The 18,547-nt window shown below is 40.9% G+C and overlaps 2 protein-coding genes across 5 annotated transcripts in view; both read left to right on the top strand.

The window, feature by feature from the left end:
- Positions 1–252: 252 nt before the first annotated feature.
- Positions 253–11,514, top strand: SEH1L (SEH1 like nucleoporin). Of its 4 annotated transcripts, XR_005256004.1 has the most exons (10): positions 253–411; positions 2,099–2,149; positions 3,163–3,309; positions 3,719–3,930; positions 4,644–4,742; positions 5,785–5,925; positions 6,200–6,357; positions 7,049–7,199; positions 7,298–7,396; positions 9,109–9,464. XR_005256004.1 is itself a non-coding variant. In XM_038129326.1 (9 exons), the coding sequence occupies exons 1-9, from the start codon at positions 301–303 to the stop codon at positions 10,952–10,954; spliced, it is 1,260 nt and encodes a 419-aa protein (XP_037985254.1). In that variant the 5' UTR covers positions 253–300; the 3' UTR covers positions 10,955–11,514. The 4 variants fall into 4 exon arrangements, 3 of the variants coding, with proteins under 3 accessions (XP_037985254.1, XP_037985256.1, XP_037985255.1); XM_038129326.1 differs by lacking the exons at positions 7,298–7,396; positions 9,109–9,464 and adding an exon at positions 10,765–11,514; XM_038129328.1 differs by lacking the exon at positions 7,298–7,396.
- Positions 11,515–15,080: 3,566 nt separating this feature from the next.
- The window catches only part of CEP192 (centrosomal protein 192), a 57,304-nt gene continuing 53,837 nt past the window's right edge, over positions 15,081–18,547 (top strand). The window contains exons 1-4 of the mRNA XM_038128665.1: positions 15,081–15,321; positions 15,702–15,922; positions 16,689–16,811; positions 18,355–18,509. Coding sequence (XP_037984593.1) covers positions 15,753–15,922; positions 16,689–16,811; positions 18,355–18,509 — 448 coding nt within the window. The 5' untranslated portion in view covers positions 15,081–15,321; positions 15,702–15,752. The remainder of the gene's footprint in view (positions 15,322–15,701; positions 15,923–16,688; positions 16,812–18,354; positions 18,510–18,547) is intronic.

Raw genomic sequence — 18,547 nt, 5'->3', positions numbered from 1 at the left:
CGCAGTCAGGCGCGCAGCAGGGTAACTCCCGCACCACCCCGACCTCAGCGGCCGACTCCGGGTCGGGTCGGGTCGGATCGGGTCAGGTCGGATCGGGTCAGGTCGGGACGGGACCGATCCGGTTCCTGGCCCGCCCGGCCCCGCGTTTCCCGGCGGTGGGAAGGAGTGCGCACGCGCGGAGCAGCCCCCTACGCACGGGGCGGGCTCTGGCGGCTGCGCGCGCGGCGGCGGCCCCGCCCCCCGCCCCGCCCCTCCCCGCCTCTGGAGGCGTGCGCGCGCGCGCGTGGCGGCCGCGGCGGGATGTTCGTGGCGCGCAGCATCGCCGCGGATCACCGCGACCTCATCCACGATGTCTCCTTCGACTTCCACGGGCGCCGCATGGCCACCTGCTCCAGCGACCAGAGCGTCAAGGTGAGCGGGGAGCCGCCCGGCCTGGCGCTGGGCGAGTGTGGCGGCGCCGGGCGGGCGCGGCCTACCGGGCTGCGGGCCGGGCCGGGGCGCAGCCGAGGGCTCGGTCCGCCGGAGGTCCCGGTGCGGTGTCGGGCCGGGGGGCGGGAGGCTCTAGCACACGGTGCGCGTTGTGTGTGTGTGTGTGTGTGCTAACGCGTGTAGACACGGGAGCTCCGCTTCCGACCCAGCGCTGCGGCAGGGAACACATTCCCGACCGCTGTGCCTGCAGCCGTGCCGCTGGTGGAGTTTGTTCAGCTGAAAATCTGTGCTTGTTAAAGAATGCTTACGGATAAAACTGTTGTTTCGTAATGTAGTGCCAATAATATGTATGTATTGTGGGAGGAAGGTGAAGTGCCTGTAAGCAAAAAGCCGGAATGTCCTTTGTGTGCCCTGGCAGACTGGGGAAAGTGTGGAATACTAGAAGCCTTCATGTTCCTTTAGAGGAATTAAAGTAGCATTTTATATTTACTTAAACGAAAAGTTGATTGCTTTTTTTTGTGCATAGTGAGAAGATGGGCGAATATTTGGGAGTCATGTGGATAGATTTAAGAAATCTAATTTGCAGAGACCAGACATGTTTGTTACTAAAACCAGATAAATGCTTGAAAAAGTCACTTTTTTTTGGTAGAAAGCTGTGTCATATGTAGATGAGGCTTCAAAACAAGGAAGCAGCCTGTTTTCCCTGACCATAGACTAAAAAGCAAATAACCAACCACAATAAAATGGTCCCCCCCAGAAAGTAAGCCAAAGCCATGGGGATCTTTGATTTGGGCTGACTACCTAGAGTGTGCAGTTCTCAAGAAAGATGCCACGAGTTGGGTTGAACACAGAAACTGTTCTTTAGCAGTGTAATGTTACTTACCAGTCATAACTGAATCCTTTATGAGACTGTTCAGAAGTTTTCCTCCAACCAGAGGGACAGCATGACCCCCAGGCTGTGTTAGAGAGCCAGAGTGACAGACGTGAGGTGACTTTCAGTACAGCTTTACAGTGAATGAGTGACAAATAGGACTGAGTGTCGGGTGGTCTTTCATTTGGTTATGTTCATTACTTTATATATAATCATTCAGTAAAAAACTCAAAAGTACAAAGATGTATGGGAAATCAAGAGAGGGGAAGGTTCAGTGACTTGCATGTAGTTAAAAATCAAGGCAGAAATCTCATAAAAAGAAAAAGATCTGTTCCCCCACTACCCTGGTGTCTATTTTACTGTCCTACTCTGCTTTTGGGATGAGTGCTGGGAGCTGCATTTGGGTTTTGCAGCCAGAGCTGAGCACGTGAGGATGCTGGGGGCTCTAGAATGAAACAGAACAGTGTACTCTCGGAATAAAGTGAATGAACTCTTGGGAATTGTAATAATTTCTCTTCTATCTAAGTTACCGTTTAAAAAGAGATAGAAGTCATACAGTAGTGGGTTTTGCAGGCGGTGCCTCTTCTCCCTACTTTTAATAGGGATTGTTTCATGGTGGAGTAAAGTGCAATTTTGTACTGAGCCAGATACAGTGTCCTGGATGAAAACGTTTAGTGGGGATGTGTGTGTATGTTTTTGTCTGTTTTTGTTTTATATATATGGATGGTTGTGTCTTTAAAGTACTAGTCAATAAGGTTTATTTACAAATTGTATAATTGTGTTTTGATTTCTCAATAGGTCTGGGACAAAAGTGAAAATGGAGATTGGCATTGCACTGCCAGCTGGAAGGTTTGTATTTGTAAAAATTACACAGACATAATCATCATTTCTCCTTTATTTTTGGAGAAATATGCTTCATTTCTGCTGAATTTTAGAGCACAAATGCTTTTGGTTTGATGTAGATTTTGTATGTCTTGTGTAAAATACTTTTTCTTTGCTTTTGTAAAACGTCTCTAGTGCCTCTCGCTTAAAGCAAACACTAACCTGCAGTCTGCTCTTGATAGTACCGAGTTATGTTGGCAGACTAGTATTAGTAAACATTATCAGTGACTGGTGTTCATGGAGTAGAAAACAGTACCTTAAGTTTTAATTCAATATTTCCTTCTGCGTATAGTAAGACTTAAAAAAAAAAAAAGTGGGAAAAATTAAAAGGAAGATACCTGGCTATTAAATGTTGCAACATCTGACTTCTGCTTTTTGTTCTCCAAAACCTTTCTGAGAACTGTGTCCTGTGGAGAATCTGCTTCACCTGGATAATTAGTGCGTTCAGCTTCTGAATTGTTCTTAAACTTGTGTTTAATAGGACCACAATGCATTCATCCCTGTAACTGGCAATGCAAGGGAGGCTTTTGAATTCCCCTTCTCTAAGACAGGAATGTTGACGAGGTATGAAAGACAAACTTCATATTAAAAAGAAGATTATTAATGCTTTGCAAGTGCTTTTGAAAAGGACAGGCAAGCAAGAAGTGAGCATGGTAATGGCTGAAATTTGAGAACAAAACTCTACTTTTTGCATCAAGGCAGAAGCATAGTTTGGAACTTAAAGTAGTAATAAATGATACCTTGAAATACGCTTGCAATAATTGCATTTTAAACACTAAGAGCAACAACTTTGCAATGCTGGGTTGGAATAAAGAACTGCAACAGCTGATATGTAACTTTGTGTAAAAGAACTTAGGTTTCAGAGGAACAGTATTACTACTTCCTAAACTTCTCTTCTTCAGAAGGTCATGAAAATATATGGTTCCTTGGCCTAATGCAGTAAGTTTGCTTCTCTACAGTGTTCTGATGTTGTCTTGCAGACACATAGTGGATCAGTGTGGCGTGTGACATGGGCCCATCCTGAATTTGGGCAGGTCCTGGCTTCCTGCTCCTTTGATAGAACAGCAGCTGTATGGGAAGAAATAGTGGGAGAGTCAAATGATAAACTCCGAGGTCAGAGTCACTGGGTGAGACTTCTTTTCTGTAGCTATAAAGTTTCTGATTTTGGCTATGCTTTGTTCATTTGTGGCAACATTCCAACACAAAGTAAGTATTTTTAAAACATTTGAGGAAAACAGCTAACTGGCTGCATTCAGGTCAGTTTGTGTCACTATTATTGGTGTTTCATAATAAGATGTTCCCTGGCAAACAACTGGCAGACATGAATTCCCACCTACAGTAGAGTTAAAGTTGGGTTTTTCTCTGACAAGAGATAATTGGAAAAATGCTGGCTGTTCTTGCTCCTCTTTCAAACAATAGAAAAGTTGGGAGGGGAATTTTTTTGGTGGAAGATGTAAGCAATGCTATGAAATGGTGGTGTCAGACTTTGATTAGCCTTCCTTAGGGAATAAATTTTTGTTGGAAATTTCTTTGCAGGTCAAGAGGACCACTCTAGTAGACAGTAGAACATCTGTTACAGATGTGAAGTTCGCTCCCAAGCACATGGGTCTTATGTTAGCAACCTGTTCGGCAGATGGAGTTGTAAGGATCTATGAAGCTCCAGATGTGATGAATCTCAGCCAGTGGTCACTGCAGCATGAAATCTCATGTAAGCTCAGCTGCAGTTGTATTTCTTGGAATCCTTCAAGGTATGTTACTAAAACATTTGCTTTATGACTGTAACAGGAAGGGAAAAACCATTCAAAGCTGAACTGCTTTGATTTCTGTTTGTCCAGAAGCACTTAATGGTTTTCCCTGTGGACACAGCATTGTGTCCTGCTGATCCAGTTACTCTTCTATTCATTAGCAGTAGTCCGTGCTGAAGGTTCAGTGTACAGGAATTCACTTTAATGCATGGGATAGGATAAAAGTTGATTTAAAAATGAGAATTCATGTACATTTAACTTATGTGATTTATCTTCTGAAACCTGAATGAAATATCACTAAATCAATAATTAAGAGCACTGCAAAGAATGCAGACTCTGCCATGAAACTTGTGGCAAATACTAGACTGTTGATGCAGTTTCTATTATAGAAAGTCAATTCTTCTCTCTGAGAACATCATCTTGAATTGCTAAATAATGTTGTCTAATGATTTCACCTTAGTGAGTGTATAAGGTGGGCTTTCGAGACAACAGAGTGAAGATAGTGGTAACTGAATAGCATTTAACTCCTGTTTCTTTCTGATTTTTTCCTTGTGTTATTTTGTGGTGTTGTTTTGTTTTCTCTGTAGATAATGTGTTTGAAATTCAACAAACGGCTTGGTGTACTTTCTGTGGGAAATCTTATATATAAATATTACATATATATAGATATATAGATATAATATGTAAATATAGCAGTATTTGTTCTCACCTTTTAGCTCTCGAGCACATTCTCCAATGATCGCTGTAGGAAGTGATGACAACAGTCCAAATATACTGGCTAAGGTTCAAATTTATGAATATAATGAAAATACCAGGTATGCTAAATAACAATATACAACATTTGTAGGATCATGAAGTTGTTTATAATATATGACCTTTTATTCCTATCATTAGATGTGGTGTAGTGAATAATAATACCTTAATTTTGTCTCTGATCATTGTGTAGGAAAAGAGGGACACCTCGGAATGCTAACTGATGTTAAGAGAAATGATATTGATAATTTTATTCTCTCTTAGTGCAGAAATGTCAGTGTTCTTACCAGCATTTTAAAGGTAGAGTTGTTGTCCTGTGTCTAGTAAATTATATGTTTAATTTTGCACAAGGAGTTAATAGTTGAAGTTTGAACTGTGTTGCACCAGGCACTGTTTTGTTCAAAGCCACCTTACAATGATTTTAAAGGCATGATTACAATGACAGAAAGCACTGTGAATTGCTCATGGTCTGTCAAAGTTCAGGTTGTACAGTCAAGAGTTGACAGAACCAGAAGAGGCTAGTAAGTTTGTGCGCCACCACTTCCAATTAAATGATAACGGAGAAGTTGTTTTTGATTGGGAGTGACCGATTGTGGGAAAGGAGCCAGAGTGTTCTGTGGATTTTATGCCCAGCTTCAGGCAATGCTCTCCATGCATTAACAATATAGTTACTGTAACTTACTAAGAAAGTGGAATATGTGTTTATTATACAGCATAGGAGGCAGAGAGTGGTCTGCTTAAAAGCATGGAAAATTTAGTAAGTTACTGAGATGCAAATTCCCTTTAAATTTGTGAATGGAATATTTCTTTTTATTTCCCTTTTCACATTGCAGACAAAAATGTTCTTTGTACTGCAATTCTTACTTTGTTGTGTGACTCGCAATACTGTAGCATACTCTACTTAGTGGCTACTGTATCTGATAGATTCAATTTCTGAAGAAATTTTCTTGAAATTATTGCCTAAATTTATGTTTAAAAAATTAGTTTTGCAAGTCTTACAGTGTATACTTAACCCTTTTTCCTGTTTCCAATATATCTGGTTTATATAATTTGCATCACTGGCAATTTTCATGGCATTAAAAGTTAATTTCCTGCACTATACAGGAAATATGCAAAAGCAGAAGCTCTGATGACAGTCACCGATCCTGTACATGATATTGCGTTTGCTCCAAATCTGGGAAGATCCTTCCACATCTTGGCTGTAGCAACCAAAGACGTACGAATTTTCACACTAAAACCTCTAAGGTGAGCTTAAGAGGAAGACAGTTCGGTGTGATGTGATGCATACTGTGCAAGCTTGTTCAAATTGTGTCTGCAAAGCAGAAGTAATAATCTATGCAGGATTGTTTTTAGCAACCTGATTTTTATGGTGACAAGATTGTGAGCAAGTCTATAATTTTGTCTGAATACCTCATCTAATAACAGTTCTTATTAGAAAGATGTAGTTCTCTCTGACATCATGTTCAAGCTCAGACCTTTGAACAGTTGTGTGCAGAACTGTCACTTTTCTCCTTAACAGGAAAGAATTGACTTCATCAGGAGGATTAACAAAATTTGAAATTCATATTGTGGCACAGTTTGATAACCACAACTCCCAGGTGTGGCGAGTGAGCTGGAATATTACAGGCACAGTGCTTGCCTCCTCTGGTGATGATGGCTGTGTTAGGCTCTGGAAGGGTAAGGTCACCCACTTGAAACACATTAACTTTTTATTCTGCTGAATATATTGAGAAATTTTACTCAAAACATAATTTTGGAGCGATTGTCCATTTTAAATTTGTGAAAGATAGATATTTTTCCTATATTTCTGTTTATGTTTAAGAAAAACAGGATTCAGAGATAACTTTCTGTGCTGAAATACTTGCATGATTTAGGCTGCTGTGAATAGTTGTTCCTCTACCCTGAAATTGTTTCACCTGACTAGAGCTACATAAGTTGTCATTTTAAAATGTAAGATAGATCTTTTCCTGCTGCTAAACCTAGAAAATCTACATTCAGTCACAATGTCCAGGCAAATCGCTTTTTTCTGTTTACATTTTATGAGAAAACGAACAAACAAATACATGCACCCCCTTAATCAATAAACCAAACCAAAACCCCCACAACTACAACAAAAATCAACTGGCAGTTACCTTACACATTCTCGTTTGTTCCTCAGTATTATAATGGTGGAAACTGAGTTTTAGATTATGGACAGGCAGAGAATATCAGGCAGCTCAAGGGCCAGATCCTCAGCTGTTAGGAACTTATATATAGGTATTGAAGTTCATTTGTGATTCACGCCAGGTGTGTGGCAGTTGAAACATATTTGTAGAGAAACTGAGCTTCAGAAGAGAACCTAACAGTTTCTATGTATCTGTGTTTGCAGCTAATTACATGGACAACTGGAAGTGTACTGGTATACTGAAAGGTAATGGGAGTCCGGTGAATGGTAGTTCTCAGCAGGGAATTTTTAATGCCTCTCTAGGTTCAGCCAATACAAGTCTGCAGAATTCACTAAATGGATCATCTGCCGGCAGGTAAGTTAAATAGTAGAGAGACTGATTTTCAGTAAATAGTCTTTTCTCTGAATCTTCATTTCATTTAGCTCTCATACTTGTTTTACATGTTTTTAAAGTGCAGTGTCATTTATTGCATGAGTACTTCTATAAGCTCCTCTGGTTTTGCTCTGTGGTTCGTCTGTTATGCAAGTGTTAAGAGGAAAATGAACAAAACAGTAAGTCATACTGTCTGTATAAATAAGCAATGTAAATAATTATTTTCATTTTTACTCCTTTCATATTATTAAAAACAACATTTCTGAAATAGTTTCAAAGGAGAAGCTTCATCCTAGTGGCGTGTAACTGCCCTTTTGATTTAGATACATGTTTAAAAGTGAAGCAAAAATGCCAGCAATAAATTTTGTTTTTCTCTGGGATAATATAGCAAAAAGGAAGGAAGAAAAGTTACTTCATAACAGTTTCAATAGTCAAATGTTAGTGTTAGTTTACTTGGTTTTTGCAGGTGTGTAGCATCAATTGAATAAAAGTTTTGTGGGTTTTAAATTTTCCTCATATGGTATTCATATTGCAAATAATTTGCCTCAATGTCCGTTAGGTTTTTATTCTGTAATAGTTGCTTTTTAGTGGGTAAATTTTACTGCCTCTTCTGAAAAAACATTTACATTTGTGCACACTGAAATGTAGAAATATGCTGAGTCTTGCACATATATGGTGCTTTGTGTATAATCAGTTTTACAGAATTGTAAGTCCTATCTAAGGATGAGATGTGGCCAGATTCTACAGCAGTTTCCAAGTTTTGTGGCCACCTTTCTTTGAAATGCCTTGGGATACTTTCCCTCCATGTGCAGCTACTCATGTGGGGTTTTTTCAGTTTGGAAAGCTTATTGGCAAAATTTGCTTTTGGAGAGTAGCACCAGCCTGCCCCCTCTTGCCCTTTCAGCAGTCAATCCTGAGTGGCAATTCAAGATCCCTTGCCTTGTTGAATAGAGAACAGGTTTCACATTTTCCTCACGAGATAAATGTGAACACCAGAGGTGGGAATGGGCCCGTTCCCTACAAGAAAGGGCAGCAAAAGGATGTCGATCATGGTTCCAGGTTCTACTTGCAGTGTAGCAAATGAAATGCAGCCCTGACTTGGAAATGGTTTATCCAGAGCCGTGTAGCTGTATATGCTTGGGGTGCTGTGGGGAAATGCAGGCTGACTTACAGCTCTTTAGCATAGGGTGTGGTTTCACAATGTCCTTATCTCAGACTGTGCTGCCACCAAGACTAACTATCCCCACCCCTCTGGTGGCTCCTCTCCTGTCCCTAAACTTGGTGCTAAGCCATTGTGCAACTGAAACTTCTAGCGTTATTTCTATTCCCTTCATTGCTCTGTATTTTGGAAGGTGTTTTGTTTTGACTTTCAATAAATTATTCTTGCCTCCGATTTGTAAGACAATGTTACTTCCAGAATTAAGTCAGGGGCTGTGGAATTTCGGAACATACGATGTCTTGTCCTAGGATTGAGCCTTATATTAAAAGATACACACTTTACTATGTGCTTTCTTCAGTAGTGATACTGGCTTGAGTTGTGTAAGCACAGTCACTAACTTGTGTTAGTGTCAACATGCTGATAAAGATTTATGCATTGACATTTGACTAAATAGGTATCTTACACATAACGTATTTTGCCTCTGACTGTACATGCTGTGTTTCATGTCTATGTGTTTAAACACTTAAAACAGCTATAGCACAGGCAGATCTGGAAAAGGCTGTAGAAGCACTATGGCCAAACTGGATTTGTACTTGAAATAAATATCAGAACATGTGATGTAGATTGTTAGGAAATAAACCACTAGGGCTGTATTATTATGTTGATATAATTGTGTGTCTAGATTTATGATACAATTTCCATTCTCCATTTGTATTATGTCCTTTTTAACAGAAAGCAGAGCTGATTCCAAGCTAACTGGAGTAACTTGGGTGTTTTGCTGCTTGTTGCATGCACACAGGAATGGAAAACGAACTCCTTTTTCCCCTTCCCCAGCGCCGTTTGAGCTCTCCCAAGACACCAGCAGCCTGCTAACTACTAAATACTGTTCAAAAAGCCTTTTTAAAACACGTTGTGTGCATTTTTTGTACTAGCCTGCACAGTTTGATACTGATGGAACGCCCGATAGAAAAATATTTGGAGAGGCATCTTGTTTGGAAAAAACATAAACAACCCACCCAAACCCCAAAACTTCCATCAGAACGTATTTTTGAAAGTTTGTAAAATTAAAAGATAGTTCATGATTAAAACCAAGAATTTTTGTCCTTGATTGGGATGGGAGGAGGGAAACGACCATTACAATAACTTCCATTAAAATTGTTTTGAGAACCAATTTGTTTTGCATTTCAGAGTGTTCAGCATTTGATTAACATTCCCTAAACATTACAAGGTTGTAACTGCTTTGTAATATATGCAATTGTTAGATCTAAAGGAGTAAGAAAACTGTTTTGACAATTGTACAGATGATGGCTTTTAGTGGTTTGTTATTGCTTCATTTATATTCTTTAGTATGACTTCAAATAAATGTTTTGTAAGTACTGTCATACTTCCTTCATCCTAAAAGAAGACTTTATCTTCTGTTATGTATTTGTACATTCCTATGGTAATAGTTATAATTACATGGAGTACTTAAATTCTCTAAACGTAATATCCTTGAAAAATGCAAACACTTTAGTCATACAGAGATAAAAACCAAAATGCAGTTTGTTGTTAATTGTCCCATAATTTCCTTAATAAACTGATAGCTGTTCTTTGTTGTAAGTCCACAGAATTGTAAACAAGACAGAAAACATAATATAGTTATACTAAAATGCACAAGTGTTACGGGTAAGTTCTAATAAAAACAGCAGCAAAATGACATGGAGTGGCATAATTCTGAATCTTGCATTTACCAGGAATCTTGAATTTACACTGAGGATTTTGCAGAAATATGTAAATAGATACAAAGACTGTATTTCATTCAAAGTAGTTATTCTCTGTAAATGTAAAGCATTTTACATTAATGTAAAAAGTGGTGTTTTTACGTCTATTCTAGAAATGCTGTAAGGTTAATCTGAATTAGACACATGCAGCAAATGTACTTTGATAATATTTAATGTATATTTGGTGTCACAAACAAAGCATTACTGAAAGCTGTTAACAAATCACAAATTCTGGGAGAACAAAAGCCTGTTAATAGCTGTACTACACCACCCTTTTAACTTCTAAAGCAATCCATTTTTTTGTAAAAATGTACGCTAGGACTATGACTATGGTATTATTTTCAATGAATTTCAGTGGAAAAGACTATTATTTTGCTTTAAAGAAGAGTTTCCAGATTTGTCTTGTTTTGCATTACAAGCCTTGATTTCCGCTATTATGTTCTATTGGTTTTGGCATGGATATACTAAAGCCTTTTTTTTTCCAGCATGTCTTTTCTCCCCTTTGGTTCTCCTTGTATTTACTACCTTTCTCTTCTTTTCTTGTTTTGTTGGTTTTTTTTTGTTTGTTCGTTTTTTGTTTGTTGTTTTGTTTTGTTTTGGTGTTTTGTTCCTTTCTTAATTGTTTCAGGTATTTCTTTCCCCCTCTGGATTCCCCACGGGCTGGATCGAGATGGTCCAGTCATGCCCAGCTCCTTCCTCCTCCTCCTCTGATAGAGCAGTCTTGTGATGCTGACACTGCCAACCTCCAGTATCCTCACCCTCGCAGACGATGTGTATCTCGGCCTCTTAATCTTTTACCTGAGAATGAAGGGGTTTAATATGTTATTTTAAATAAATTTTGAAGGGCCTTATTCTGGTGTTTGTGAATGCTTCCATTTCTGGCTGCCTTTGTATTCCTTCTCTGGTACAAAAGACTTTTTAAAAAATGTGAGAACATTGTGCATGTTTTGCGAAACAAAAAACATTTAGAACATGTTACTTGTGTATCAAAGACCATTTTAATTTGTACCCTTTGAATTTTGGCAACATACATAAACAGCCACGAGCTCTTTATGGAGTAGATGACTTCAATTTGCTTGGGGTTTTTTTTCTTTTTTTTTTTTAATCTTTTTAAAATCAATTTAGTATGGTCTTTAATTTTTTTTTTTTTGTATACTGCATTTATGTGTGAAACACATTCTCGAAATTAGACATGCCTTCAAGACACTTGTGAGTGAAGAATGATGTTGGATCAGCTTGTTAAAGAAACAAAACCATTCCTGTGTATACTGCAGCAAAATAACTTGAAGTGTTTGGTTTCTTAAGATTTTTCCATCTTGCTATATAAATATTTAAATTTTATAATTGTGGTTGACTAATAAACTTCTTCTGAAAGGTCTGTATTTGTATGTTTTTCCTTGTAATGATTTTTAATAGGTTCCTGATGAAGGTGGTTTTTTGATTCAGGTGTCCACTCTCCTAGCTCTGCTTTTGTGCCATTCTTGATGTGCAGCTGCATATTCCCGGTCTGTGCCACAAGGTGTGCTCTGACTTTTCCCATGGCTGTGCTGGAGGTCTGTGGAGACTGCTAGAGCTGTTGGATTTCACATTACCTCTCAGTTCTTTTCCAGTGATTGAATTCAATCAGGATATTTTGAAGAAAGAGTGCTAGCTTGAAAAATGTCAAATGTCTTTTGTGCTGTGTCAGCGCAGGAGCATCACTGCTGTGGATCAGCATGATGGCACTGACTCAGACTGGTGCAAGACAGGCAGGAATATAATGCTGGACAAAGAATGCATGGTATTGCCCAGGAGTAGCATTGCTGCACAGAATGGGATTGCTGAGTTTTTTGGGCAGATCCTGGGGGAAGGAATGAAAGAGGAGGCCTCTGTGCTGCAGAAACCCAAAGTGTAATTGTATATTTCAATGTGCTTCAAAATGAATGTACCCTGTTTCGTAATAGACTCGACCACTGCTGTGAGGTAAGGGAGAGGGCAACTTGTATTTTTCCAAAATGACATGTTCCTGTGACCTTTACTTGTATTCTGAAAACTTCATGTGCTCAGATCCACCACATTTGTTTCTTTATTTCTCTCTGAGGGATCAAGTTTTAATTTAAAAACCCATGAGGTACACTGGTGTTAGAATGTGCTTGCTGAACATGTGTGGAGGGAGGTTGCTGATACTTTCCAGCCAATGGAACAGAAGTGAACACAAGAAAAAGAAAGTTTTATACCTTTACTAGAAAAAGTTAACACAAAACCATGCCAACTTTGTATGGTAAACAGAAATGTTACATGATTAAAAGATAATGCTTAAATGGTGGGTGGAAAGTAACTGTTCCTCTAAGGGAGAATGAATAATTGAAAAAAAAACCCCACCACTATTACACTGGGATATATTCCTAAACCAGAACAAACTGTTTCTCAGTATGCAAGCAACAGAACATATTTTTGAAGTGTTAAACCATTTGCAGAATTCATGGCTTAACCCTCAAAGAGATCAAAGATTAACCAGTTAGAGTAATGACAATTTTTTGCAGCTTCTAGTAATGCATTATTAATAGTTTATTCAGCATGGTCACCTTATTTTCCTCTGTGATGAACATGTGTTATCATTAGATATCCTAATTCCAATCACACTTCTTACTAATGGAAACATGCTGTACGTTTCAGTGCAAACAAGTCATGTTAGAACACAGTGGCAAAGTACTTTAACCTCAGCAAATGAACTCAGGCTGGTTTTATGGCCGATGCCTGCCTTGCCCCCTACCTGCTCTTTTGGATTGACCTCTCTCCAAACAAGGAGCCTTTGATCCACATCCCTGACTTTCTCCCTCTGCTTCCTGAAACTCATGCTTCCCTCTATTCCCTTGACTCAAGCCTGTGCAGGATCTGGAGCCTTGGACATAGGCAGTGGAACTCTAGAAGGGATGATTATAGAAGGGCTTTGACAGGGATCATTTACAGCAGGTACACACAATATTTTAAATTTATGCAGCACTTTTTAAGGCTACCGTCCTTTTTCTTCTGAAAGAATACCTGCAATAGCCCTTCTACTGCTTCTGTGCTTGGAGCACATCTTAGTTTGAGCTGCCAGGATTGAAGTTTTTGGGTCTTGTAGAAGCCATGAGATGGCATTGGCGGTTTTCTTTGTTTTTCTTTGGTTTTGTGTGCCTGTGTTTTTTGTACCTGTGGTGGTTTTGCTTTCATTGTTTGGTTTTGTTTTGAAGATATTTGAACCAGTATGAATTTCTGATTACAACAAATGTGGATTTTCACTCCTGTAGATTTTTGCACTCTCCATACCAGGAATATAACTGTAGAAACGCATTGTGAAAATCTCCTGGACAGCAATGAATTTGATGTAGATCTGTAGAAGTTTTCATGCAAACACACACACACACACACACACTCACACACACAGACACAAGTGTTTGGGAAAGCATCTGCTCACATCCTCAACTTAAAAAAAAAACCCTGTGACATGTACGCTTCAGCATGGAAATGAAATTTTCCATGTTCTTGTGAAAAATGCATATTTTATGATTGGCTTTCTGCAAATATTAAGATGAATATTGTATGTGTTATGTTAGAAAGTTACGGTGTATTAACTTTCTTAAGTAGTGGGTTAAATAGAGTTTTAGGTTATAACATAATGTTAATAGAAACTATGCTATGTAAGATACTTATTTTTAAAGAAAGGACTCGCACCAGATGGCAGCCGCAGGACACCTAAATCTTTCAGAGAATTTATTGCTCCCTTTTCAGCTGAAAACTAACTTCTTCCCGCCTCGCTCAGACATGAAGACGCTGTTAGGATTAGAGGAAGAAGTTGACACTGACCAGCCAGAATCCTTTGTTTGAATGGAATTTATGCATTAAATATGAGGTGTATGAATATGCAACAGGCAATTGCTTTTAAGGGTTAATCCTCTGTTAACGTGTGTCGTTTTTCGGGCTTATTTTGCCCAGAAAAGGTACCTGGACCGTCCGTAACTCTTTGTCCTTATTGTCTCGTATTGTCCTCATCTTAATTGTTCAATATTTTATTACTCTAATTATATTGCTATTTTTATAACCATTTTATTACTATTAAACTTGTAAAATTTTAAAACCAAGTGACTGGCGTTTTTGACATTCTGTACATAAACTAGAACACAAGGAATTCCACCTCAACATGAGAAAGAATTTCTTTACTCTGAGGGCGGCAGAGCACTGTGGCTGCACTGTGGCAGAGCACAGGCTGTCCAGGGAGGTCGCGGATCCTCCCTCTCCGGAGACATTCAAACCCCAACCGGAGCGAGTCACCTGCTCTGGGTGACCCTGCCCTGCCCAGCCCTGGGGGTGGCACTGGGCGATCTCCAGAGGTTCCTTCCATCCTTCCACCCTTAACGATTCTACTTCTCAGCCTCATCTAACCGATTCAGATGGCAAAAACGGGACAGAAAACAAAGCCGGGAATATAAAAAACAACGCCACATGAGTTAATCCGAAAATCCGAATGGACTTTTTTTTTTTTTTTTTTTTTTTTTTTTAAATTTTCAGGTAGGGCGGAGGACAGGGCGGGATGTTTAGAGGCCCTTTCCTTGGAAGACCCCGAGCTACTCACTGGTATGGGATTCAAGCCTGGCCGGCCTGAAAGCAAATACCTGAGGCAAAATACACCATCATCCCCTTCCCCACACCGCCCGCGGCTGCCCCGCCCATCCCGTTCCCTCAGGCAACACCCGCCCCCGTTCCCGCCTAACGGCCGCCGGGGGCGGGGCTGGGCGGTGCCGCGCGCGCATCGCCCAATCAGCGCCGCCGCCTCCCCGCCTGCCGCCGGGGGCGCGCCCGCCAATGGCCGGCTCCGCTCCGCTCGGGGCGCTGCCGCCATTGGCCGCGCGGGAGGGAGCGCCGAAGTTCGGGCGGCGCGCGCTGCGCTGCGCCTCTGCGCACGCGCCGCCGCCCGCGCGGGGGGCGGGTCGGTCGCGCGGCCGTTTCCGTTGCGCGCCAGGGGAGCGAGCGGCGCCCGCCCGGCCGCTGGGGGGCGCTGCGGCGGCGGCGGCGGCGCGGGGCGGATCCCGAGTTTTGGCGGTCGGTCCGTCTGTCCGCCGGCGCTCCTGCTGCGCCTGGGAGCCTCTCTCCCTCCTGTTTGGACAAAAAGGCCGTCGCCGGCTTCCAGCCGCTAGCCGTCGCCGAGCTGCGCGGCGGAGCGTGGCCGGTGAGCAGCGGGAGCCTTCCCGCCGCGGCCCGTGGTCACACGGAGTTGGTGTCGCCTCAGGTGCTCCCTGGTGGGGCCGCGGAGGGAGGAAGGCAGGCTGGGACTGCCTCGGTCCGGGCGGCTTTACAGGCTAAATATAGGCTGGCACGTCTGGCAGCGGCGCTTGTGTGAGTCGCAGGAGCACCGCTCTGTTTCGGCGCTCCGAGAGGGGTGGAAGTGTGTCTGTCCCCCTGAAGTCTTGGTGGGAGAGGGCTGGGAATGGTTCTTGAGCACGTTTGTGGATAAAGCGGGGTGGTTGCTCAGGAATGCTTGCAGTGATGATGTGTGAGTGAAGTGCGTTGCCCTGTGTAAGTGTGGAGCTGTTTGGCTCCTGCTTGCAGATGCTGCCCGAGCGGGGCTGATGGTGCTGCCGGGCCGAGTGCTCTTCCTGGATGATGGAAGACTTCAGGAATATCGCCGACGAGACGTTCCCGAGCTACCTGAGCCATTCCTTGAACAGCAGCGCGAGTGTGCTCTTTGAGAATGTCACCGTCTCCTCCAACCCAGGGTTACCTGTGGCGGCCTCCACTGTTGCCAGGAGCCAAGAGGGTGGTGACAACAGGTGAGGTCTCAGTAAGTGCCGTTCAGAAATATAAAAAAACAGTTGAAGCGTCTAACTCTGGAGAGCAAAAATTTACTTGGTCAGTGATAAAACTATTTACCAATCAGTATCAGCAAACATAGGATTGTGTGTATTACCAGTGTAAAATTTGCGTTTAATTTGTAACTAGTACAATACTTACTATTTACAATAGCTGCCCTTCAAAAGTAATTTAATTTTTAGACTGTAACTGTCAAGTCTCTTTTAACTCGTCTCTTCAGCTTACTTGACTCGAGTTTGAAGTTGTGTAGAGAATAATGTATTTTTTGCATGTATGTTCTCTGTTAACTGTTCACTGAACTTACCTGAATTTAGCTCCTTTTAGAAACTGTAAGAGTGTTATGTATAAGAACTAAAACTTTCTCAGCAAGAAAAGCAAAGAGTAACAATTTGAAGCCTTTGTCCTTAACTGCTGTCCTGTTACTTAACAACAAGTAAGATGAGACTTTAATACCCTGTCCTTCCAGAAGTGTGTGTTGCAGAAGGACACCACTAGCCACTAAAAACTGTAATGTGGTATTTCTTTAAAGAGCTACAGAAGACTGGGGAGGAGCATTCAGGATACATATGTGTATCTATACATGCAGATTAGCTAAAATATGGAAATAACTTGACTTACAGGAAATAAGTAGTCACAAATATGAGTTTTCCCCCCCAGTGTTTTGGAAAACAGGAGCAGTGCATATTGGAATGACTCTGATGTGGTTTTTTTGCCCCACATTTACAGGCTTCGTGATGATTGTGCATCCTATTTGGAAGGAAAACATTCACCTTTATCAGGATCTTCTCACAGCAGCCAGTCACATCCTGAGCCAGTGGAAAGATTTGCCCTCTGCTTTCGTGATGACATGTAAGTGAGGTAGTTAAAATCTAATTCTGTTCTAAAATGCAGATACCGCTAAGTTGGTATGTAGATTTGTATGTACTATATGGCTAATTATGGGCTACTTCAGGATTGGGTTGTGGAGTTGAAAACAGCAGCTTTTACTACTGGCCTGCAGTAACTGGAGAGCTCAGCTGTGCATTGGCCTCTTAGTTTACAGTGTTTGGCAGCCTGGGCAGCTTTTCCTACAAAGCCAGCTCCTCCGTGTTTTCTGAAGGGGGATAGTGCTAGGCCACATGAAAGCACACAGCGGCCTGCCACTCAGTGGTTGATGCCACTTAACCTGTACAGCCCTACATGAGCAGCACTCTGCTGTTTGATTGATTAATTTGACTTCATATATGTGACAGAAATGAAGTCTTCAGAAGGGATATTTCCTAGACTGTGAGGTTTTGTTTTGTTGTCATAGTAATTTAAAATGTCCTAAGCATGATTATTTAATTGACTTACCTGAATTTGGCCTGTATTTATCTAATTCACTTTACATAATCTAGAATTAAGCTGGTGTTTCTAGTTCATGTCGTGTGTGAATAGCATTTTGCCCTGATATAAATATGTTTTGAGTAAGTATCAGGCAGCTTGCATACAGAAAGGAGCAACAGTTTCTATTAAATTTGCCTTCCTTGTGGCCTCAGCGATTGGTATTTCTTAGGAAACAGTGATACACTTGGGAAAGCATTGCTGAGTGGTAGAAGTGTTGGAAGCTGTTGCATAGGTTATTCTAACCAAGGCCAGATGTGCTCCTGTTGTGACAGAAACTGCACTGTGTGCCTTTCTCACTGATAAAATTGAGCCCCAGGCAGTGTGCCCCTATCAATACAAAGAACATAAAATTTGAGAGGGAGTCAGTGTCTTGATTGTACTCAAGTAAGAAAACAAAACGCAGAACATGGACTAGTTGTGTTTTAGACTTTCAAATGTTAATTTCTTTTATTTATCTAAAATATTGAAGCAAAAGTATGAAATTTTAACATCTGGGATGATTAGTTTATAAGCCTTTGTGGATGTTCTGTAAAACCTGAAGTGAAGGATAACTTTCCTGCATAATTGCAAAATCTGTTATTTAACTACATGCAATTTCAGTAACTCATGTTCTTTGTAATTTGGTCCTTTATTTAGTGTAACAAAAACGGTGATATTGTGAACTTGGCAAAATCTTGTCTAGTGTTTGTCTTGGTCTCAAATGGATCGTGGAACTTGGCCAGAGTAGGCCCTTTTGTCCTTATACATTTCCCTCTTTTTATGGCAATCAAAGAGAGGAACAAATAGGTAGACAGGCATATTTTGCATGAAATTTCACTGTTTGTTTCACAGTTTAGATTGTGGAACTGAAGTACTTGTAATTTTGATATGTATTCTTTTATTGTAAAATGACAGTTCTCTAGAATCTGTCCTGTATTGGAAAGAACAGACTGAGACAAAGCAATTGGAGAATTTATCAAATCTTTATCGCGAGAGATGATGGTCTGTATAGGTAACTGATTTTTCATTTAAATAATTCTCTTTCTAGGGAAATTGCTACACAAATTGAAGAGCCTCAGCTGCCTTGTGTTAATTTGAAAGAATCCCACTCAATATATGGAGAGCAACCTCAGAATGTCATTGAACATTCAAATCGCAGTCAAAGTACCTTACGTGAAGTTTTGCCTCTTGAACAATTGGAAGGTATTAAATTATGAGAAAAATTGTGTACTCATTGTCAG

The sequence above is a fragment of the Motacilla alba genome, chromosome 2 (assembly GCF_015832195.1).
Source record: "Motacilla alba alba isolate MOTALB_02 chromosome 2, Motacilla_alba_V1.0_pri, whole genome shotgun sequence".
Taxonomy (NCBI): Eukaryota; Metazoa; Chordata; class Aves; order Passeriformes; family Motacillidae; genus Motacilla; species Motacilla alba.
Note: the sequence above shows the minus strand (reverse complement) of the source record. Positions and strands in the feature narration are given on the sequence as shown.

Bases quoted from the DNA above. Each gene is read 5' to 3' on its own strand.
- SEH1L (XM_038129326.1), top strand. From the start codon at position 301: ATGTTCGTGGCGCGCAGCATCGCCGCGGATCACCGCGACCTCATCCAC. The intron at 6,358-7,048 runs GTAAGGTCACCC...CTGTGTTTGCAG, and splicing joins CTGTGTTAGGCTCTGGAAGG to CTAATTACATGGACAACTGG. The intron at 7,200-10,764 runs GTAAGTTAAATA...TAATTGTTTCAG, and splicing joins AATGGATCATCTGCCGGCAG to GTATTTCTTTCCCCCTCTGG.